The 25,361-nt window shown below is 33.4% G+C and overlaps 1 protein-coding gene across 1 annotated transcript in view; it reads left to right on the top strand.

Moving 5' to 3' along the window:
* Window positions 1-10,179: 10,179 nt before the first annotated feature.
* GPLD1 (glycosylphosphatidylinositol specific phospholipase D1) overlaps window positions 10,180-25,361 on the top strand; it is a 49,308-nt gene continuing 34,126 nt past the window's right edge. The window contains exons 1-7 of the mRNA XM_051970607.1: window positions 10,180-10,291; window positions 12,773-12,828; window positions 15,102-15,180; window positions 18,348-18,445; window positions 18,992-19,102; window positions 22,507-22,555; window positions 23,779-23,833. Coding sequence (XP_051826567.1) covers window positions 10,195-10,291; window positions 12,773-12,828; window positions 15,102-15,180; window positions 18,348-18,445; window positions 18,992-19,102; window positions 22,507-22,555; window positions 23,779-23,833 — 545 coding nt within the window. The 5' untranslated portion in view covers window positions 10,180-10,194. The remainder of the gene's footprint in view (window positions 10,292-12,772; window positions 12,829-15,101; window positions 15,181-18,347; window positions 18,446-18,991; window positions 19,103-22,506; window positions 22,556-23,778; window positions 23,834-25,361) is intronic.

Consider the following 25,361-nt stretch of genomic DNA (forward strand, 5'->3'; position numbering starts at 1 on the left):
ACTATAATGCTTAACATGGACCTGGAGGTCAAAGCTTGCAAGGAGATCTGACTGATGCTAAGTGCGTTTTGGACCTAGAGCTAAACAAGTACTGACTTAAGCAAACCCAGAAACACAAGATCCTAGAACTAATGTTCAACTATTAAATACTTTACTTTTCTCTTATTCCTCAGTTTAGTAGCTATTTGAAGAATTTTCTTTGACTTTTGCCACAGCCACTTCAACTTAATGATTGATACCTCTTTTCTTTCTTATTCCCCTCTTCCTATATTATAGAACTAGCAAAAATTGAGTTATAGACATTAGAATCAGGTAATAGGATGATGAATCAGAATCCAATCCCTAGCAAGACCTTTGAAATTCCTCTTACATTAAATAACATCTAAATAACTACTTCTTCCTCCTTCCCAGTCTATCCCACCAAAGCCTATTTAACTGGTGAAATAATTGTAGCATAGTACTGTATTAATAATACTATAATAATAATTAATAATACTATAAGTACTATATAATAATGCTATAGGTGGAGAAGTGGACAGAATGTCGATCCAGTTGAAATCTAGTCTCAAATATTAGCTGTGTGAGCCCTAGCAAGTCACTTGACCTCAGTTTCCTCATTTATTAAATGAGTTGGAGTAACAAATAACAAACTATTCCAGTATCTTTGCCAAGAAAACCCCAAATAGAGTCATGAAGAATCAGACTACTGAAACTATAAACAACAATAAATAATCACTATAACCACTAACCAACAGGTGATGCACTGTTTCTGTGGGAAAATATGCTGTGTTCCAATTTGGGATGCCATGAACATCACTCATTATACAAGACTTTGCCAGCTCTTAATCATAAATATTATTATCCTTGTTTGGAACTTCAAAGAGTTGGGGCCAGAAGGAAGAGAGGTACTTAGGAGGCAGGATAAGTCTAACTGAGATTAGAGGTGAGATTAGGTTATCTTGTCAAGAGATATTTCTGTCCTGTCTGATAAATAGATGAAAATTGAAAAAAATTTTTACAAAGATTTTTTGTTAAACTCTTATTTTCATCAAGTGTAGTAGAACTACTGCATTTGGACTCATCATCATAGTTTAAGCTATACTTCTTGAGGTAATAGAAATAGTACAAAAGAAAGACACAAATAGACACAGGGGTAAAGAATTCTGAGGACACTGAGGTGTTGATTTTAAAGATAATTGAAAGTAATGGGATATTGATCAAGGAAGCCTCATACCCAGTAATTTCATCAAAGGGACTAGTGGGGACTAAGATTGGTTAGAGGAAGACAATTTGAACTATGATGTAGTGGTTCCACTATATTTGATAGAGGAAAAAGTCTTATTTTTTAAAAAAATCTATAAAAATTTGGAGAAAATATTTGTATTGATGATATCATAGATTCATTAGTATATTGGAATGTAAGATTATGAGGAAAGTGTCACAGTGGTGGTAAGGCTGGATTTCTGATTACACTAAGAACTAAAATAAAATTTGACCACATTTCATATGAAAAGTAAATTCAAAAATAGCTAGCTGACCTATTTTTTTCTCTTGTAAGTAGATCAGGAATTGAGGCATAGGGCAGGAGATTTGTACATGTGTGTTTGTCTTGGGATATTACAGAAAGAGGAAAATGAGCCTTAGTTTCTTAGGAGGATACCCAGTCTGAGGTACAAGAGCAGCTGGAGTAAAGTGGAGACAAAGAGACATGAATTGTTGGTGTTTAAACACTTTTTTCCTTTTCATTCCTCCCTTCAGAAATTCCAAGATGGTGGTAGTGAGGAGGGAAGTAAAGGAAGTTCCTACTCTCTTAGACTAGGCTAGATTTAATATTCCTGGAAAGAAGGGAGAGTGGCATTTTAATATAAGGAAGATATGTATATCAAGGACTTTGTATTTGTTTCAATTTGCTAAATAGTTAATAGGATATTTGCTACAACTACATCCAAGTTTGGCAATCCCTGAACTCAAATCATCTGCTTTTAAATTTGGTTCTAAATCAGAACTTTACTGGGTTAATTCTAGAGCCTCTATAAAATGTAAAGGAACAACAAAACACAAAATCTTGTGAGTATCCAAAGATAGTCCCGTAGGAAATGCTAGTTGGTCTTGTCAATTATTTGTTCTGAGAACCTGCTGAAGTAGTGATTGGTGATCACCACAAAGATTTCAATATTAGCCTCCTGTTATTAAAATTAAGGCACATATCATTCTTTTCAGCTAACACATATAAACTAAAAAATACAAAGTGACATAGTGACTGGTTATTTATTTGTTTGGTTGTTGTCCTTCTTTCTCAAAGAGAGCCAAAATGACATTGTTATATTAGAGTTGAGTTACAGTGAGTCTGTCTGTGGCTGGCCACACCTACACGGGCTCAGAATGCTCAGCCACAGGTCAGATACAAACAGTTTCTATGAACTTTTGGGCTGGACTCTATAACCTTGTGCATCTTGCATTTCTTCTGAGTTAATTCAATTCCATATGCTCATAGAGCACAGCACCTTCTCTGATGAGGGCATCCCGTGCTGGGTGGTCCTCTGCCAGTGTCTTCCATGTCATACAATCAATTCTAAAATTCTTAAGAGAATCCTTGAGAGTGTTCTTTCATTGCCTTTTCTAACTACCTTGTGAGTGTTTGCCCTCTGTGAGTTTTCCATAAAATAATCTTTTTAGCAAGCTATATTTGGCTAGGTTAGGGTTAGGGTATGTTTAGGGAAGACTAGTACCTCTGGGGTGAAAGCTGCCAAGCTTTTTACAAGGTAATGTGTACCATTCTCTGATTTTTTTTTTTTTTTTTGGCTGGGGCAACTGGGGTGAAGTGACTTGCCCACGGTCACACAGCCAGGAAGTGTTAAGTGTCTGAAATCGGATTTGAATTCAGGTCTTCCTGACTTCAGGGCTGGTGCTTTGTCCACTGTGCCACCTAGCTGCCCCTATATGAGTCTTTTAACCCAATTGAAGTGTAAGAGCAAAATTATCCTTTAAAAAAAGTAATTATTCTTTTTATCTTGTGCCATTGTCGTTTTGGAAAATTATCCAGTAATTGGACTCTCCCTTGCAATAAAGCAGACAACAGATACAAAGAAAAAAATGTATGCAACATCATGATTGTATGGGGCTATACCTCAAAATTCCTAGAGGCACCATAGCTACAAGGACTTAGACAAACAAGTGTGTGGGACAACAACCCTTACCCAAATTAAAATCAGAGGCTCTCAACGTAAAAATCAAAAAGGATTTATTACACTCTCCCAAGCAAGAGTGACTCCCAATGACAGCAGTTTTGGTATAGGAATGTAATCGACAAGCTGCAAAACACAGGATTAGATAGACCCTAATGCAGAAGCCCCACCCCCTTCTGATCTTTTCTCCCATTGGCTAGAAATCCAGGCTCACATTCTAAAATGCACAAATCCAGAGACAAAGAATACTAGGCAATAACACACTCTTTACCATAGTAGGAATTTAATGCTAATTGGGGTGAAAAGGGCAGGAGGAACAGGAGGGAAATATATATTTATTTAAGATTAGCAAGCACCTGTGGCTTGTGGCTTTTGGCTATAGCACAACTTGTTATTGTAAAGTTTCAAGTTATAATTAGGGTATAGGTTGAGACGACATTCTTATGAGAGGTCTTCACTCAGTTTATCCCATTCACAAGTCTTGTCTTTTTCCAATTAAGTACAATTGCTACATCTTTTCTTTTTTCTTACTGGCTTCTTAACTCTTTAAAATCTATCTGTAGACCTCATCATTCAATATAAACTGCCTTCTCTAAAGTGAACAGTGATCTTGTAGTTGTCAAATTTAATGGGCTTTTCTTAATCTTCAACCTTCCTGACTTCTTAGTGACCCTAGCTCATCCATTCCTCCTTGATATTCTTTTCTCTAGGGTTTTGTGACAACATTTTCTTTTTTGTTGTCTTCTTCCCTGACTGACAGCTTCTTCTCAGTCTCCTACTGATTGTGGGTATCCCTCAAGGCTGTGTTTTGGGCTCTCTTGTCTTACCCCTTGATACTTGTTTGCTTGGTGATCTTATCAGCTTCCATGGATTTAATTATCATCCTATGTTAATGATCAACAGATCTACTTATCTACTTCTAAATTCTCATCTCCAGACTTTAAATGTGTAAACTACAAAGACATCTGAAACTCAATATGCTCCAAACAGAGCTCATTATCTTTTTCCTATTAACTGCTCCCCTCTTTCTCATTTTTCTATTATTTAGGATGATACCAGTTTCCCAATCATTCACGATCTCAACTTAGGTGTAATTCTATTACTAAGACTTGTCACATCTACCTTTATAACATCTCCTGTATATGCCCTTTCTCTTCCCTTCTAGATTATTCAATTAATAAACATTTATGAAGAGCTAAGTGCCAGACACTATGCTAAGAACTGCGGACACAAAAAAGAGGCAAAAGACAGACCCCGTTCTCAATAACTCGCTATGTATGGAAGGGACAACATTTAAACAAATACATACAAACAAGCTATGTAGAGTAAAATAGGAGATATTTAGCAGAGGGAAAGCACTAGAATTAAGAGGGTTGTTAAGAAAGGCTTACAGTAAGACAGGATTCTTATGGGCAAGAGCTAGAGCCACTTTTGTCAATGGATTAAAGAATACTCGTTGAGGAGTAAGGTGTAAGAAGACTGGAATGGTAGGAAGGGGCTGGGTTTTGAAGGACTTTGAATGCCAAGCAAAATTTTGCATTTAATCCTGGAAGTGTTAGGAGTTTATTATGTGGGAGGGATGATATGACTTGCATTATGGAAATCACTTCAGTGACTACATGGAGAATGGATTGGAGTAGGGAGAGACTTGAGGTAGACAGACTTACAAGTTGCTTATAACATTAGACTAAGCATGAGGTATTGAGAAATTGCGAGGCTTTGTCAGAGGAGATAAGGGTCATATTTGACAGATGTTGTAAAAGTGAACTTCCTAAGCTTTGGCAACAGATTGGATAGAGAGAGTTGGGGAAAAGGCAAGGGTCTAAGAGATAGTGAGGATAATAACTATATTGAAAGCCTGGGAAGATAATTTTGTCCTCTACAGTAGCAGGGGGAAATAAGAGGTAGAAGGTTTAGGAAGTTAAATAATGAGTTCTTCTTTGAATGTATTTAAGATGTCTAGTGAGCATTCATTTAAAAAATACTTGAAAAGCAGTTGAAGATGTAAGATTCAAGGTCATCAATAGAGTCTGGAAAAGAATAAGTAGATTTGAGAATCTTCCACATAGAGATGATAATTAAACCCAGAGGAGAGAAAGAAGAGTCACTTGTAGTATTTTCTTTAATTTTTTTTTAGTTCATTAAATATTTCACAATTACATGTAAAAAAAATTAACATTAATATTATGAATGAATTAAACTTTTTTTGATTTCCAAATTCTCTCCCTCCCTTCTTTCTCTTCTTTACTCCTTCTGAAAGAATAAGTATGATATTTAAACATGTGAAGACAGGCAAAACATTTCCATATTAGCCAGCTGCAAAAGAAAACATATACATATAAAAAACCTAATGAAAAGAAAAAGTAATAAAAATGAAAAAAGTTTTTAAAAAGTATACTTCAGTATGCACTCAGAGTTCATCAGTTCTTTCTGTGGAAATAGATAGCATTTTCATCATGAATGCTTAGGAACTACCTTGACTCACTGACTTAATGAGAGTTGTTAAGTCTTTCACAGTTGATCATTCTTATAATATTGCTATTCCTGTATACAGTGTTCTCCTACTTACTTTACTTTATAATCCGTTTATTTAAGTCTTCCCAGGTTTTTCAGAAGCTATCTTACTCATCATTTCTTACTGCCCAATAATATTCCATCACAATCATATACCACAACTTGTTCAGCCATTTCCCAATTGATGGATATTCCTTCAATCCTAGTTCTTTGTCACCACAAAAAGAGCTGTTAAAAATATCTCTATACAAAAAGGTTCTTTTGCTTTTCTTTGATCTCTTTGGGATACAGATAGAGTAATATTGTTGGACCAAAGGGTAGGCATGGTTTTATAGCACTTTGGACACTTCAAAATGGGTAAACTAGTTTATAACTATACCAGCAGTGGCATTAATGTTTCTTACCACACCTCTTTCAGAATTTGTTAGTTTATTTTTCTGTCATGTTAGCCAATCTGTAAGTCTGAAGTGGTATCTTGGAGTTGTCTAATTTAGTCTGTCTAATTTAGATTTAGAGCATTTTCCCCCCCCATTATTACTGATAGCTTTGATTTCATCTGAAAACTGCCTGTTCATATCCCTTGGCTATTTATCAATCTGGAAATGGCTCATTTTTTTTTTTTTGCATTTTTAATAGCTTTTTATTTACAAATTATACGCATGGGTAATTTTACAGCATTGACAATTGCCAAACCTTTTGTTCCAATTTTTCCCCTCCTTCCCTCCACCCCCTCCCCTAGATGTCAGGATGACCAATACATGTTAAATATATTAGAGTATAAATTAAATACAAAATAAGTATACATGTCCAAACCATTATTTTGCTGTACAAAAAGAATCGGATTCTGAAATATTGTACAGTTAGCCTGTGAAGGAAATAAAAAATGCAATCGGGCAAAAATATAGGGATTGGGAATTTGATGTAATGGTTCTTAGTCATCTCCCAGAGTTCTTTCGCTGGGTGTAGCTGGTTCAGTTCATTACTGCTCCATTAGAACTGATTTGGTTCATCTTATTGCTGAAGATGGCCAGGTCCATCAGAATTGATCATCATATAGTATTGTTGTTGAAGTATATAATGATCTCCTGGTCCTGCTCATTTCACTCAACATCAGTTCGTGTAAGTCTCTCCAGGCCTTTCTGAAATCATCCTGTTGGTCGTTTCTTACAGAACAATAATATTCCATAATATTCATATACCACAATTTATTCAGCCATTCTCCAATTGATGGGCATCTACTCAGTTTCCAGTTTCTGGCCACTATAAAGAGGCTCATTTTTTTTTTTTTTTAAAGAGTTGGTTCAGTCCTCTATATAGTTGGGAAATGAGTCCTTTATCTGAGAAACTGTTTTTCCCCAGATTCCTGTTTTCCTTCTAATTTTAGCTGCATTAATTTTGTTTGTATAAACCCTTTTTGATTTCATGTAATCAAGATGGTCTATTTTACTTCCCATGATCATTTCTATCTCTTGTTTAGGCATAAATTCTTTCCTTATACTGAAATCTGATTGGAAAAATTTCCCATGTTCTCCTAATTTACCAATGATGTCATTTGTGTTTGAATCATGTATCCATTTTGACTTTATCTTGGTATACTATATAAGATGTTGGTCTATGTTTAATTTCTTTCAAAGTGCATTCCAGTTTTCCTAGCAATTTTTGTTAACCAGTAAGTTCTTACCCTAAAAGCTTGGATTGGGTTTATCAAACACTAGATTATTATGATCATTTACTACTGTATATTGTATGCCAAATCTATTCCACAGATCCACTACTCTATTTCTTAGCCATTATGAGGTTGTTTTCATGATTACCACTTTGTAATGTGGTTTGAAACCTGAAACTTTCATTCACTTTTTTTTTTCTTTTTTGTAGACAGAAGAATTATATGACTATAATTAGTATGAATGGAAGAATCAAGTGAAGGTTTTTTTTTTCAGGCTGAGGGAGACATGATCATTTTTGTAGGCAGTAGAGAGAGCTAATACTCAGGGAGAGGTTGAAAATAAGTGATAAAATGGGCATTATAAAGGGAGCAATACGCTGGAGGATACACTTGAGCAGGTAGAATCTTGTTAAGGAATAAGGCTAATTTATCATGTGAGACATGATGAAAGAAGAAATAGTAGTTGAAGGAGAAAAAAGGGAGTTCATGGCAAATAGCCTCAATGGTTTTTGTAAAATATGAGGCAAAATTCTTAGCTGAAAAGATGAGGAAGGAGTTTGAGGAGAGATGAAAATATTTGGAAGAGAGGATGTGGAAAATAGGAGATTAAGTTTATAAGGGAATTTTAGAAGGATTGCCTAACAGTTCTAAGAGCCTAGTTGACATATATAATATAAATCTGTATTAGACCCCAATGAGAATAGTTGTATGATTTTATCCACTTTAATTTAGCAGCACATATATAAGAGTAGCATATGTATAAGAGTAAAGGCAGCAAATGGCGGGAATAATTCAAGGTTGAGGCTTGGCTCGACATAATTGGTCAAAAGATAAGGGGACTTAAAGAAGCAAAAAGGGGGAGGTTATAGAATTGAATTGGGTCACTGAAAGATCAAAATTGGGATGAGAGGAGAGACTCGCTAGTGCAGGGAAGATGACCTGGGAAAGAATTGAGGAGTTAAAGTATTAGAATGGCACAGTGAGGACAGAGTAGAGTTTTATTAAGGAAAGCAGAGAGAAAGGTGAAAAGTCAATAGTTTATAGTTGAATAAAAGGATTTCAGAATTCTTGAATGTGGAGGGGTTATATTTATAGATGATTGAAAGGGCAAATGACATCTGTTTGAGGGAGAGTCAGTCTATATGTGGAAAATAGTGGGTCAGGCATTGAACTCATTGAGGAAGGAAGGGGAATGTTATGGATACTAGCAATTAAGATCTTCTAACTGGATGATAGTTGTGAATAGCATGAACCTCAAAGGAAGAGAGGTATGAATGATAGAGGCAGAAGGAGAACCTAAAAGAGGCATTGGGAACAAGGCGAGTTCCAACTCTTTTGCTTCAACCAATGAGCCAAGAAGAATTTATGAAGGTGCGGCTAATACTGGAAAGAGTGGTCTGGGGTGTTTTGTCATTTGAGGAGAACCAGATTTCATGAATCCTTGTAAATGGAAGGAGTGGGAAAGGAAAACATTTAGGTTACAGGGAAATGTATTGCCTATTCCATAGGACACAATGGGAGGACTAGATGGTGTTTGGGGGTGAGAGATTTGAGGGGGATCCAGATAAGGAATTAAGTGGTGGGGGGTTAGGACATTGTAACATCCATTTGGTTATTTTCCCTATTTTAAGTGTCTACTCAGTCCATACCTTATTATTTTTAGTTGTCAAAGTGAAAGTGCAGATCTGACCATGTCACCCTCCCCTACCTTCCCACTTCAGTAAAATACAGTGGCTCCCTTCTACCTCTAGAATCAAATATAAGATTCTCTATTTGGCATCCAAAGCCTTCATAACTTTATAATCTACTACCTCTATGATAACAGTGATAATGGCTACCTTGCTGCTCCTTGAAAGAAACATTCTGTCTTTAGGCTTGGTAATTTCAGTTTCCCCTGGCCTAAAATTATCTTTATATTCATCACTACCTTCTCCCTTCCTTTCAAATTCTAGTTAAAATCCCACTTTCCACTAGATGACTTTCTAAACTCCCCTTGATGAGTGCTTTCACTTTGTTATTTTATCTCCTGTTTATGTATCTTGCTTTTATATAGTTGTTTACCTATGATCTCCCCATTTGACTGTCTGCTTCTTGAGAGCAGGGACTGTGTATGTGTGTATGTGTGTTTAACCTTTCTTTGTAATTCCAGCTTCTAGTGCTTGCTAGGTGCTTAATATTTGCTTTTTGGATAAATGATTAACTGACTTACTCATGGTCATATAGCCCCCATGTGCAGGGACAGGGTTCAGGTTTTTCCAACTCTAAGGCTGGTCTACTATGTATTATTACACCATGCTGGTTTTCTGCCTTATTTAAAATATGTTTATATTTTTATAAATGTCTTATGTATTTAAAAATGTTTATTGTATTAGATTTAGAGAAAGGGGGATCATGATTTGTAGATCTGAGATACATAAAAAATCACAACAACAAACAAATGTACAACTTATATGCAAAGGTAGAGGAGGGAGTAAAATGCAGAAAATGAGGGCGGCCTTGCATTTGGCTCAGTAAGAAATTCATGTTAAAATAGCAGTGAAGGAATAAACAAATTAAAAAGAAATGGAAATGTCACTGTTTTCTCCTAAAAAAATTCCAGTTTTTTTGTTTTTGTTTTGTATCAGGTGGGTTTTTTTTTTTTTTTTTTTTTGCTTTCCTGCACAAGTTGACCTACTTGTAACATGACTGGAAAATGATTTTATTTTGAAATACAGCTTAGCTTCTGTGTCACTGACCTAGTCACTGAGTTGGTCCATGCTTGGATTTCAAAATCAGTACTGCAGATACTCTAAGCCGTCCAGAGCTAGAATATTGACAGTAATCACATACATGTCTGCTTTCAGGAGCTGGTTTCTTGTGCTGATCATCCTGTTCCATTTATCTCAAAGAAGTACATCCTGTGGTATTTCAACCCACATAGAAATAGGTAAGTATCTGGGTTTTAAAATCTTAATGGAAAGCCAATAAACCTTAAGTTTATTAAGTTAAGTATTAAGTATTAAGTACAGAATCTATGATAGTGAGCCAGTAGCTTTTTTCTTTTAGCTAAATTTTTTTTAAAAAGCATTTTTTTTCTCTCTCTCTTATATCTCCTTACTGTTTCCAGCTATAAACTGGAAAAAGGAAAAAGGAAACTTAAAAAAAAAAAGTATACATGTTTAAGCAAAAAAAATTCCCATTTTGACCATGTCTACAACTGCATGTCTCATTTTTCTTATTTGGTCGATTAGCCCTCCGTTAGGAGGTAGATCATTCCTCTGTAATTATAGTGAATCATTGTATTGATGATAGTTCTTAAGTTTTTCAATATAATTTTTATTTTCAATTTTTGTTTTAGAATGATATGATTATTGTCCTACTTAATTCAGTCTGCATCAATTCATACAAGTCTTCCTAGGTTTCTTTGAAACCATTCCCTTCATTGTTTCTTACAGTGTCATAGTATTCTATTATATTAATGTGTATGATTTATTTATTCTTTCATTCTCTAATTATCCCCTTAGTTTCTAGTTTTTTGCTACCACAAAAGAACTGCTATATTGGTGAACCCATTTAGAATTATGCTCAGTCATTAGTTTCTAAGAGAAGACCAAAAGTTCCACTTGACTGTAAACAAGTTACTCTTTCAGGTCTCCCTCATACTTACTAGCTAATATTTTTTGTGGACAAGTACATGTCTAACTAAATAGTGACTCTATTCACCTCAGTTTTATTGGACCTTCTTATTTGTGGTAAAAGTGAACCCAGGTGGTTAGGTAAATATTAGATATTACATTTACTAGACAAGGAATTTCCAAGTTAATTTTTAAATTATTGACATGGTTTTTCACATGTAAAAAGAGAAAGAAAGGAGAGGGAAGTATAGGGTAGTGACAAAGAGGTTAGAATTTGATGGCAGAAGATATTGATTTGAATCTTGGCTCTGCTGCTTCCTAACTTTGTGGCCTTTATATTTCTAGGTCTCAGTTTCCCCATATGAAGATAATAGTGTTTTATAGTTACACTTGTACCTAATGGTAGAAAAATTTTAAATGTAACATCAATATAAATATAAATATAAATATAAATGCTTTATAATATAGTTTTAGATCTGGTACAGTTAGGCCACTTTCATTTACATTTTTTTCATTAATTCCATTGAAATTCTTGACCTTTTGTTCTTCCAGACGAACTTTGTTATTATTTTTACTAGCTCTGTAGTTTCTTGGCAGTTTGATATGGCACTAGACACATAGATTAATTTTACGTAAATTTGTCATGAGCATTTGATATTCTTCCAATTGTTTAAATCTGACTTTATTTGTGTAGAAAGTATTTTGTAATTGTGTTCATATAGTTCCTGATTTTGTCTTGGCAGGTAGACTCCCAAATATTTTATATTATCAACAGTTATTTTAAATGGAATTTCTCTTTGTATCTCTTGCTGCTGGATTTTGTTGATAACATATAGAAATCTTGATGATTTATGTGTATTTATTTTGTGTCCTGCAACTTTGCTAAAGTTGTTAATTATTTTTTAGTAGTTTTTTAGTTGATTCTTTAGGACTCTCTAAGTATATCATCATTATCTACAAAGAGAAATAATATGATTTCCTCATTACTTACTATAGTTCCTTTAATTTGTTTTTCTTCTCTTATTGCTAAAGGCAACATTGAATAGTAAATTTTCTTTGGTTTCTTTGAAACCACCCCATTCTTCTTTTCCTATAACAATAGTATTCTGTTACACTTATATACTAACATTTATTCAGCCATTCCTCACTTGATGGGTACTATCTCAGTATCCAATCCTTTGTCAACACAAAAAAAGATGTGCTAAACTATTATTGTGCATACAAGTCCTTTTTCTGTTTGTTTGTTTGTTTTAATCTTTTTTAGGAATACATACCCTGCAGGATCAAAGAGTATGTACAGTTTAATAGCTTTTTGGACATAATTCCAAATTGTTTTCCAGAATGGCTAGGTAGGGGTCATAACTCCGTCAACAGTGCATTAATGTACCTGCTTTCCCAAAGCTCCTATATCTTTTTGTCATTTTCATTTTCTGGATAACCTTGCCAATCTTTTTGTGCAACATAGTATAACAATTCTAGAAAAATTCACATTTTTCTAGTTTTTGGTGATTAAGAATTTTTTTTTTCATATGGTAGTAATGGTTTGAATTTCTTCTTTTGAAAACTGCTTATTCACATTCTTGGATCATTTATAATTGAGGAATTGTTCTCATTGTAGAAATGAGGCCTTTATCAGAGAAACTTGATGTAAAGGTTTTTTTTTTCCCCTTTCAGGTTTCTGTTTCTTTACTAATTTTAGCTGAATTGATTTTGTTTGTGTAAAAACTTTTTACATTTCTCAAAATACTGCTTGTAATTGACCAACTTAACTGATTTTTAAAAATTTGTTTTAGCACACAGAGCACTGGAATTTTTCAGCCAACAAGATGGCACTATTAACTATAAAAAGGTATAACTTTTTCATTTGATTTACTTCTCATTAACTATATAGTGTATAGCTATAACAAATGTGAATATTTCTGATTTAATGTCCCAGAGAATGACTTATTCCCAATGAAACATAATCAATGAACACTATATATTAATAAACAATTCAAATAATGTAGCATTTTAACAAAATCAAAATGAAATATAAGTTAAGGCAGTATCTGAGGAGGTATCTTCAAAGAAGTTAGGCATTTTTTTTTAATAAGGACATGGAAAGGAAAACTTTAATGCTTGAATCAGTTATGATGTGGGTATTTTTTTAACTTAAGGGAAACTTGCTCCATTATTTATTCTCAAATAGGTTTGAGTAATATTATATCATAATTAGGTTAAGAATATATTTACTCAGAAATATGAATGAATCCTTTTTCAAAAGATTTTCCCTTCTTACTACATTTCTTGATTTATTCAAAACTAGACTCAGATAAAAGTTGGATGCTAAAAGAGCTGGTGCATATAACTGTTGTGTTATCTGTGGGTTACCTTTGGGAAACTATAAATAAGGGGAGAGGCATTTCAGAATTGAAGAAAGACATTATTGAGGTAAAAGTTGTCCCAAATTTTTTTAAAAAGGAAAAAGAATGGAATTTGTCAACTCTAATTTGATAAAATTGATTTTAATTTCTGGCAACATTGCAAAATGTATTATGGAAGGAATAGTTAGTGAATACTTAAAAAAATAAAGCAATGATCATAAAGATGACTTTTTATTTGCCCTATTACCTTATTTCCTTTTTTGACAGGAAAACAAACTTCTAGATCCAAGAGAATTCTGTAGATATACCTCATCTAGGTTTTTAGCAAAAACATTTATATTCTTTCATGATATCCCTATGAATAAGCTGTAAAGTTATAAAGTAAACAGTCTTACATTAAAGGGATTCAGAAATAGTTAAGTAATCATATGCAAAGAAAAGTAATTGATGGGTCATTATTAATCCAATGACAGGTCTTTAATGGAATACCTCTGAGATTTTTCTTTAGTTAATTTTTTTATCATCATAATTTTAGATAAAGGGAAAAATAGCATTCTAAAAAGCAGTTGATCTGAAAAGATCCAGGGATGTTAGTGGACTGCAAAATCAATATGAGTCAACAACACAATATGGCAGCAACAACAACAATAAGCTTTACAATATCAGGCTGTGTGGCCAGGGATATGGCATACAGAATTAGGGAGATCTTACTATGAATGTTCTCTGCATTGTCTGGAAACTATTTAGAATATCATGGTCAGCTCTGGGCATTTTGAGAAGGACATTGTTAAACTGGAGAATATCTAAAGAGTCGTGACCCTTAACTAGGAGAGACAAGAGTCTTGACATTCTGCCATAGGAAGATTAGTTGAAAGAGCCAGCTCAGAACTAAAAGCAATGGATACAAATTTAAGAAAGTAAATTTCTCCCTGGTGTAAGGAATAGTTACTAGCAATTGTTAGTTGCTAACAATTATTTAAAAAAGTAACTAATAATTAGTTATTCACAAATAGGGCTATCTACATATGGAAAACTACCTGTCAAGGACTTCCTGAAAAGAATTCTTATTTAGTTATTGGTTGAATTAGATTAATTCTGAGTTTTGAAATCTGAGCTTTTATTTATGACCAAGATGGCTCAGACATATTTGCAGTTTATTATTTGGGATATTTTTCTGTCATCAAAATGAGGATTCATTAGAAGTCTGTGTTTATCCATCCTGGTAAATGGGATTGCCCTGACAATTAAAACAAATCCTCATTAGCATTTAGACTTGAATGTCAATTTACTTGTTTAAGAAACAAAATGGACAGATATAAATTTTATCTTTAATTTTCTGGGAAGAGGTTTTTTGCCTCACAAAGGTACAGATTGTTTTTACTCTTTTCTCTTTTTTAAGGGTTGGAAGTTTTGTTTATTAGTTACCACATATATGAACTTTTTCTGTTCCTCATTCTCTTTACTTATCTCTGCCTTTTAACCATGATATTATTCATGAGTGCCTTTACTATAAGTTAGACAGAGACAGTGAAACAAAGAGAAAAGAATGAGTGAATTTTGCCACTTTTTTTTAGTAACTTTGATAGTATCTATTGGAATATAGAAGTCATTGCCTCCAATGAGGTTTTTGAATTTTGAACAAATTTATGTATATTGTCTCTGTCTTTGATTACCCTCAGACACTTGGGAGTTGACTGCACATATATGTGATTGGGATTTGACTTTGCTCTCTTATTTTGACATCTTTTTGCTTCTCTAGCTGTTATTAGAACATCAGGATGCTTATCAGGCTGGGAGTGTGTTTCCTGATGCTTTTTATCCCAACATCTGCAAAGGAGGTGAGTGAAAGGAAACCTAATGCAAAGTTACATTTATCTAGTCAAGAAGCCATGGTTTAGCTGTGGAAACAGAGTAGCTCCTCATTTTTGAACAATGAGCTGTCCCAATTTAATAAATTAACCAGGTAATTGAAGTATATCTCTTTAAGCATGAAAAATTTAAAACATATGTAGCCATATGATGGAAATCCTTTTTGATTGCCTCTGATATTTTGTTGCCTTTAGAAACAGTGAAAAGATCCCAAGGACTTGTTATCAAAAATCCTGGAACTTGGGCTGTTCAAAATACATACATGTATATCTTTTTTTTCCTACCTATTAAAAGGTGTATGTGTGGGAGAAGATATACAGGGTGTTTTGGGATGCCGTATGTGTATGTTTGTATGTATGTATGTATGTACACATATACAGGTAATAACTCATTTATATATTACAAAGTTTTGCAAAGTATTTTCCTTACAACAACCTTACAATATAGGTAGTTATTTCCATTTTACAAATGAGGGAATTGGGATCATAAGATGTTAAATAACTTCCCATGATCACATATCTACTAGGTGTCTGAGGCAGAATTTGAATCCAGGGCTTTCAAACTTTCAATCCTATTTTTTTGCCATGTTGCTTCACTAAGGAACCTTGTTGGTAGTCTCATTTGAGGTTATTATCAAGTAAATATCATTTCCTTTTTATTTTTATATAATAAAATAGGACTAGAATCCTAATTGAAAAGAGATGTGTATAGCAGATAGAGAGCTGGCTTCAGAGAAATAAAGATATAGTGAAGTAGTGAATATATTGGCTCTGAGATTGTGGGCATGTCCTTATCTTGGTGTCCCAGCCAGCTCTCTAAGATTGTATAAGCTGAATAAGAATTAGTGATCTGCATTGGTAGAGGGAAAAAGAAAGCCCTCATCCACAATTCTCTATAGCAAAAAAATAAATAAATAAATAAATAACCCCTATAGTTTAGCTTTGGAATTAGAATAACTATTTTTGAAAGGCTGTTGAAGAAACAAAATGGACAGATATAAATTTTATCTTTAATTTTCTGGGAAGAGGTTTTTTGCCTCACAAAGGTACAGATTGTTTTTACTCTTTTCTCTTTTTTAAGGGTTGGAAGTTTTGTTTATTAGTTACCACATATATGAACTTTTTCTGTTCCTCATTCTCTTTACTTATCTCTGCCTTTTAACCATGATATTATTCATGAGTGCCTTTACTATAAGTTAGACAGAGACAGTGAAACAAAGAGAAAAGAATGAGTGAATTTTGCCACTTTTTTTTAGTAACTTTGATAGTATCTATTGGAATATAGAAGTCATTGCCTCCAATGAGGTTTTTGAATTTTGAACAAATTTATGTATATTGTCTCTGTCTTTGATTACCCTCAGACACTTGGGAGTTGACTGCACATATATGTGATTGGGATTTGACTTTGCTCTCTTATTTTGACATCTTTTTGCTTCTCTAGCTGTTATTAGAACATCAGGATGCTTATCAGGCTGGGAGTGTGTTTCCTGATGCTTTTTATCCCAACATCTGCAAAGGAGGTGAGTGAAAGGAAACCTAATGCAAAGTTACATTTATCTAGTCAAGAAGCCATGGTTTAGCTGTGGAAACAGAGTAGCTCCTCATTTTTGAACAATGAGCTGTCCCAATTTAATAAATTAACCAGGTAATTGAAGTATATCTCTTTAAGCATGAAAAATTTAAAACATATGTAGCCATATGATGGAAATCCTTTTTGATTGCCTCTGATATTTTGTTGCCTTTAGAAACAGTGAAAAGATCCCAAGGACTTGTTATCAAAAATCCTGGAACTTGGGCTGTTCAAAATACATACATGTATATCTTTTTTTTCCTACCTATTAAAAGGTGTATGTGTGGGAGAAGATATACAGGGTGTTTTGGGATGCCGTATGTGTATGTTTGTATGTATGTATGTATGTACACATATACAGGTAATAACTCATTTATATATTACAAAGTTTTGCAAAGTATTTTCCTTACAACAACCTTATAATATAGGTAGTTATTTCCATTTTACAAATGAGGGAATTGGGATCATAAGATGTTAAATAACTTCCCATGATCACATATCTACTAGGTGTCTGAGGCAGAATTTGAATCCAGGGCTTTCAAACTTTCAATCCTATTTTTTTGCCATGTTGCTTCACTAAGGAACCTTGTTGGTAGTCTCATTTGAGGTTATTATCAAGTAAATATCATTTCCTTTTTATTTTTATATAATAAAATAGGACTAGAATCCTAATTGAAAAGACATGTGTATAGCAGATAGAGAGCTGGCTTCAGAGAAATAAAGATATAGTGAAGTAGTGAATATATTGGCTCTGAGATTGTGGGCATGTCTTATCTTGGTGTCCCAGCCAGCTCTCTAAGATTGTATAAGCTGAATAAGAATTAATGATCTGCATTGGTAGAGGGAAAAAGAAAGCCCTCATCCACAATTCTCTATAGCAAAAAATAAATAAATAAATAAATAACCCCTATAGTTTAGCTTTGGAATTAGAATAACTATTTTTGAAAGGCTGTTGAAGAAACAATGAGATATTCCAGTTTAGTGAATTAGCCAAGTAACTGAAACATATCCCTTTAAGCACTTACAAAAAGATTTAATTGCAAAGTGTCTGAAGTTGAAGAATGGTTCATTGGGTAAGGAAGGGATATGCTTATTTGGGAATGAATATAATAAAAAAGCAAGAAGCATCAATACACTTTTTAAATAAACTCAAAATATATAAAATATTCTTAATGTAGAGGTTAGTTTTCTCAAAGATTACTCATGAACCATGAGGAAGATAAATTATTTTGTATAAAAGCTAAAAATGTTTAGAATGTTAAGTAGAATATACAACATATTTATAAGATGTTATAAAATCTTCTAAGCTTATTTATAGCATTTTACACTCACAGGGTCTGTCAAGGAATACTTTTTAATCAGAGTCAAGGTCCTGATTTAAAACAAATAAGATTAGACCTTTAAATTATTCCAAACATTTGGCTAAATGGGATCTGCAGTCTTCCTAGTACTCTGAAAGATGATGCCTAAAGTGATTCAGGGGATAGGTGGAGGAGTAGTACCAAATGGAAGACACTCAATTGAGAAACCATGCCCTTGAGGAATTAATCCTATTTTATATTGGCAGGAATTTATCACGATGTATCTGAAGATACTCACTGGACTCCATTTCTCAATGCAAGTATCCATTACATACGACAAAATTATCCTCTTCCTTGGGAGAAGGTAAGAATGATCTTCAAATAATAATAAATTTATGATATTCCAGTCAGTAATTTTATCCCAATACTATTTTTCCAGCGACAATTCTGAAGTAGTGAATATTTTTTTAAAACAAACTTCCAAATGGTTTTTTATAGTTTAGAAATAAGACAGTGCCTCCACAGACTTTTGGATCAGTTCCTGGAAATATAAATGAAGTCAAGTTAATGATTAAAAATGTCTTAGTAGATTTTAAGTTTCTTGAAGATAAAGTCCCTGTCTTAATTTAAATAGAATGTGATATATACCCCTCCCCCCCACACACACATAGATGTACATACACATGTATATATATGTTATATATATATACACACACATATTATATATACATATATAGATATATTTTGTACTTTTCATATTTTAAAATAGCTCAAAATATATAAATACCAGTTATTATTTATTTTTGTGCCTCCCAGAACCCAGAACACTGCTTTATACAGTTAATTAAATATTTTTGGATGGTTATATTTAATCTTTGCTACTTTGTGCATTTATTTTGTGTTTGGGCAGGATACCGAGAAATTGGTGGCTTTCCTGTTTGGCATTATGTCACACATGGTGGCAGATGTGAGCTGGCATAGCCTGGGCATTGAACAAGGATTCTTGCAGACAATGGGAGAAGTGAGTAGATATCTTAATAATTGCTAACTCTGAAATTGTTTTGTGTTTGATTATAAAGCAGATTTCCTCCTCAGCAGGTGGTACTAATAGTATCCATGGGACGGGCTGTCTAATAAATTAAATACTCAAATGATTTGTCACTTTAGCTATTTTTCATTGAATTGTCTCACAACCTGGAGAAGAAATAGTGAGTTCACCAGCTTTAAGTAACTGCATGGTTTTTTTTTCTATTTACACAGCATTATTTATAACTGTAATGTTCTGTCATATGTCACTTGGGCTAGCCGAGTAGGATATACAAGTGTTTTATGTGTATGTGCACCAGCTTTCATGTGATACATAAAGAGAATTAGTTTTTGAGTTAGATAGTCATGAGTTCAAATCCTACCTCTGATATATTCTGTTGTACGACCCTAGAGAAGTCATTTAATTTTTCCATGATCTCAGGCAACTTGCCTGATCTGTGTTGGTAGGAGTTTTTTCATCAGAAGCTTTACAACAATTGAAATAACCAGCCCAATTTAAAAACAAACATTTATACCCACATTTATCTTGGGCAAGTGCTGCAGATGGGCAGCTCACTATTTGGCTCAGGATTGAGTAGGTTGTTATTGTTGTTTATCTTTCATTCTTGAAAACAACAACTCTGACATGTTGAGTGAATTGGATTTAGGTGAGGGAAGGCTGTGCAAAGTCCCCAGCCTCACTTTCTCCTCAGGAGTCATCTGGGTCTTGCAGTCAGATATAGATCAGGAAAACTGGAAATGGCCCTGCAAAAGGGAAAACCTTGGCCTTTGTAAAACTAAGGTCTTTAATAGGTCTCAGTTTGACTGGGGCAATCACCCATGCAGTGATTAAGACTAGGTAAGAAAGAAAAGAGCTCCTGAAACTCATGATTTCCTTTCCAAGTTATGAGACAGTCCAGTGAAAATCGCTAAAGTAAAAAGTCATTTGTGTATTTAGTTTATTGGACATTTTTACCTAATTAAAAAAAAATCTATCTGGGAAGGAAAGATCCTTAGGGATTCTGGCCAAAACAGAAACAAGTGATATTTACATTCACTCTGAGTTGGTCAGGGTCCAAAAAAAGCTCTTTGGGTTTGGCCTTTTGTTGGCCAATCAATGAGAGCCAGAGAAATCTAGCCTGTGAACCCCAAGATGTCTTGTGGAGTTTTCAACAATCAAAATTTACATTCCTTTGGGCAGAGTATCCATAGGAAGGAAAAGGAAAAAAGAGGAAGGAAGGGAAGAAAAAAGAAAAGCAGAAAGGAAGGAAGGAATGAAGGAAGGAAAGAAAGGAGAAAGGAAAGTAAGAGATAAAATTTAATAGGAAGAAAGGATGCTTTGTGATTCTGAGTCATCCATCACAATAATCTCAGAAAGATTAACTTGTTGAGTAACCAAAAAAATCAATGCAGAAACCTATGGTGGGTTTAAATTTGTTGGTATATTACCCACAATGATTCCCCACAAATAGTGTTATAAAAGACATCATCCAGTATATCGATGTTATAAAAAGGAGTTGGTTTGGTTATAGGAAAGAAGATACTTTCTGCATTCAGAGAAACCTGATAAATAGAAGTATGTATAGAATGATTTTACATATATATATGTATGTATATATACATATACATATGTATATATTTGTGTCTAATTGTATTCATTTCTAGGGTGGGGTGGTGGGAAAGGAGAAAAAAATTGTGTCATAACCTTATTATATATTTAAAAGGAATAGCAATTTGTACATAATAGACTTACAATCATCTTTTTATATTATTGGATGCTTGTTTTATTCCATAAATTAAAAATTTTAAAAACAAAAAAAGGAAAAGTTGATTTGGTCATGTAATGAGAATAAAAAATGATGGAAAACATAGGTTCAGTTATACCATCCCTCTTCCTACTCAATAAACTCAATAAGTCTCTTGCATCCAAGAGCAACTGCAAAATGCTTTGTTTGGCAAAGTCCTTCATGAACCTTGGCCCCTCCTACCTTTTCAGTCTTTCTAATATCCTATCTGTGCCACATACTTTTTAATCCAGTAACAATGACCTCATTGGTGTTCCATGGATGAGATACTCCACCTCTTAGCTTGGCTCTGGCCATTCTTTTTTGCTGGCTCACCTGCCTGGAATGCTCTCTTCCACTGTGACTACTAATCTCCATGACTCTCTTTTAAGTCCTAAATTAAGTCCTGTTCTCACTTCTTATAAGAAGCTTGTCTCAAATCCTGTTAATTCTAATGCTTTCCCTCTTTTATTATTTCCTATTTATCCTGCATATAGCTTGCTTTGTACATATTTCCACATTGTCTCCTCCATTAGATGGTAAATTCTTTGAGGTCAGGACTTTTTCCTTTTCTTGTGTCCCCAGCACTTAACACAGTGCCTGGCAAATAGTAGCAAAATCAGATGGATTATTATGACAGAAAAAAGAAATGATAAATATTGAAAGGGACGTGGGAAAATTGGGATACTAATGCATTGCTAATGAAATTGTGAACTGATCCAACCATTCTGAAGAGCGATTTAGAACTCTGTCCAGAGAGTTATACAACTGTGCATGTCCTTTGACCCAGCAATACCAGTTCTAGATCTGTATCCCAAAGAAAAAAAAATTTTAAAAGGAGGAAATATCCTATTTGTAAAAAAAAATCTATAACAGCTCTTTTTGCAATGGCTAAGAATTGGAAAATGAAAGGATGCCCATCAATTAGAGAATGGGCAAACAAATTGTGGTATATGATTGTGATGAATACTATTGTGCTTTCTGAAACCTCACTATAAGGGATTTCAGAAAAACCTGGAAATACTTAAATGAAAAGAAAGTAAAGTGAGCAGAATCAGAACATTGCACAGAGTAACAGCCCTGCATGATAGAGAATTGTGAATGACTTAGCAGTATATTCTCAGTAATACAATGATCCAAGATAGTTTTGAAGGACTTATGTATGATCACCTTCTAGAGAAAGAATTGATGGAGTCTGAATATGCAGATTGAAGTATACTTGTTTACTTTACTTTTCTTGGTTTTTTTTTTTTTTTTTTGAGGGGGGAAGGGTCTGTTTTCTTTCACAAGGTAATGAATATAGAATTATGCTTTGCATGACTGTACTTGTCTAACATATATCAAATTGTTTGCCTTCTCATTGAGGGGGGGAGGAATGAGAGGGAAAGAGAGAATTTGGAACTCAACATTTTTTTAAAAGTTACAATTTTTGCATGTAATTGAAAAAAAATTCAAAGTTTAAAAAATTTACATTGTATAAAAAACAAGCCAATATATCATAGGATTTTCTATTTACTTCATTTTGTGTTTCCATCTTTTCATTTTTTTTTTTTGTATAAACCAAGTTTATTTTTCTTGTTATGATTTACTTATAACTCACTGTTCTATTTTTCAGATTGATTTTCATGGCTCTTACCAAGATGCTCATTCTGTTGGTGATGTTGGTAATTTTTTATTTATGTCTTTCTAATTTTCTCATGGTCAACTAGTAGAACAAAGGGCAGAGTGCCAGAACTAGAGTTAAGAAGACTCAGCTTCCTGTGTTCAAATCTTCCCTCAGATACTTCCTAGCTTTGTAACCCTGAACAAATCATTTAACCCTGTTTGCCTCAGTTCCTCATGTGTAAAGTGAGCTGGTGAAAGAAATGGCAAACCATTCCCATGTTTCTGCCAAGACTACCCCAAAGTGGGGAAGGGTCACAAAGAGTCAGACATGAATGAAAAAAACAACAGAACTATAATAAATCTCACCTTTATGAATTTCAGTTTACTCCTCTATAAAATAGGAATGATAATGTTTATTTATCCTGTTTACTTAGCAAGCTTTGTGTGGGGATCACGCCTTTTAAACTCTAAAATGCTATAGTCATGTACATTATTGTAAATAATATTAACAATAATCACTTTCTTATTTTTCAACTATTCCATCAAGTAACAGATGATGATATGTGAATGCACACATTTTAGAAATTTTTATGTAAAGAAATTATTCTGATGAATCCTTTTGTAAAATGAAAAATCTTTTGCAATGTGAATTATCATTCCCTAATTTACAAAAAATAATAGTAATAGATCACATTTAAATAGTGTTTTAGAATTAGCCTTATATTCTGGAAAAACTTCCTTCAAATCCTGTACCTGGAACTTATGGGTTGTATAATTCCTGGCAAGACACTTAACCTGTAACCTCCTAGAGCCTCATAAACTTATAAATTGAAAAGAGTTATAGAGCTGTATTATCAGGGAGAGTTTCTTCTTTAGGTATTACCTACCTTAAGGAAATCATCTGTGACTTATCAAGATTTGCAAAATATTTTCTTGTCATGATTCCTTTTTTCTTCTTCCATTCAACATACATTTTTTTAAAAATTCAATTTCTTAAATTTAAATTTTTTATTTTTAAAATTAAAAAAAAGTTTTCATTTTGTTTGTTTTGATCTCAGTCTTTAAAAGTAAATAGTACAAGTGGTTTGAGAGGTTAAATGCCCTGCCCACAGACAGCTTAGTGTCACAACTCATCCTTAAATCAAAGTCCTCCACTCTTTTAAATCCTGTACTCAGATTCAATATGACAAATATTTTTAAGTAGGGCCAAAGCAAAAAGCAGCCTAAGCCTTGTTTCCCACTAGACAAAAATCTACATTGAATTATTTTTCTCATACTGTAGGAGGAGATGTGTTGAGCCATTTTGAACTTGATTTTAATTACCTCGGGCGGAAATGGTAAGAACATCTTGTGTTCAGATATTTGCTTTTTTTAGTGGAATTTAGAATCGCTATTTCTTCTTGCATTTTGGACTTTTGAAAAGCAAAAATTGGTGTTCACCAGAGGCTATTATTTTTCATTTATGCTAGAGAAATACATTAATGTTGCATGATCACTATTTTCATATAGTTGAAGGGTTATCATGAGCCAAAAGAATTAGATTTATTTTTCTTGGCCCAGAAGTAAAACAAAGCCAATGAAGTTGAAGAAAAAAAATTAAATGTCAGGAATATTAGGAAAAAATAAATAAACAATGAAGATGTCCCAGATTGGTGTGAGTTGCTTTGGAAAGTAGTGAGATATTCTATATTATTCCATGGATCACCAATGAAGCAAGATAATCATTGAGATGCCTTTCAATTCTTCAGATTCTATGATTCTAACTAAAGTCATTCCTGGTTAGTCATAATTCTTGCCTTGGATGCTGGACTGACTTGAAATTAAGTTTTAGGATTATTCCCTATAAAATCTGATATGGAAAAAAAAAAGTTTTCAGACTCTAACAGATAACTCTTGTGATCTAAAATGTAACATAGTATTCCATCAGTCATATACCACAATTTATTCAGACATTGCTCAATTGATGGGCATCCTCTTGATTTCCAATTCTTTTTCCATCAAAAAGAGAACTGCTATAAACATTTTAGGATATATAGGTTCTTTTCCCCTAATTATCTTTGAAAATAGATATAAATGTAGTGGTGGTATTGCTGGGTCAAGGGATATAGGCAGTTTAATAACTCTTTGGGCATAATTCCAGACTACAAAAAAAATCCCAAAAACTTTTTAGTTTTTGGTATGATTGTGATGGAATATTACTGTGCTATTAGAAGTGATTTCCATGATCTTAGGAAAATATTGAAAGATTTCTGTGAAATAATGAAGAATGAAATGAACAGAACCAAGAAAAAACATTGTATACAATAATAGCAATATTGTTTTGAGAATGATTTGAGCAAATAAGTCATTTTGACTATTACAAATACCCAAATGAATTGTAAAGAACAAATGAAGAAACTGCATCCAGAGAAAGAACTTATAAATAGAAGTATACGTAGAATAATTTTACACACACACACACATGTGTATGCATATAGATATATGTACATACCTATTTGTGTCTGATTAGCCATCTTGGGGGGCAAGACAGAAGAGAAAAAATTTCCATAATAACTTTATTATATATTTAAAAGGAATAGCAAATTATATAGAATAGATTTGTAGTTTCATGTGCAATAATCTGTTAAAAAATATACTGTATAATGGAAATATTTGCTTTTTTCTCACAAGTTAGAAAATAAAATTATATACACAAGTATGTAAAAAAATTAAAATAAAGTGTAGCATAGTGAGGCAGTGTGGTTTAGCAGATAGAGAGCTGTTCTCAAAGTCAAGAAGCCTTAAGTTCAAATAACACCTCTTGACCGATGCTGTCTGTGTGACATTAGGCAAGTCTTAAGTTACCCAACCTATATTAATAGATGG

This window comes from Antechinus flavipes, chromosome 1 (genome assembly GCF_016432865.1).
Source record: "Antechinus flavipes isolate AdamAnt ecotype Samford, QLD, Australia chromosome 1, AdamAnt_v2, whole genome shotgun sequence".
Taxonomy (NCBI): domain Eukaryota; kingdom Metazoa; phylum Chordata; class Mammalia; order Dasyuromorphia; family Dasyuridae; genus Antechinus; species Antechinus flavipes.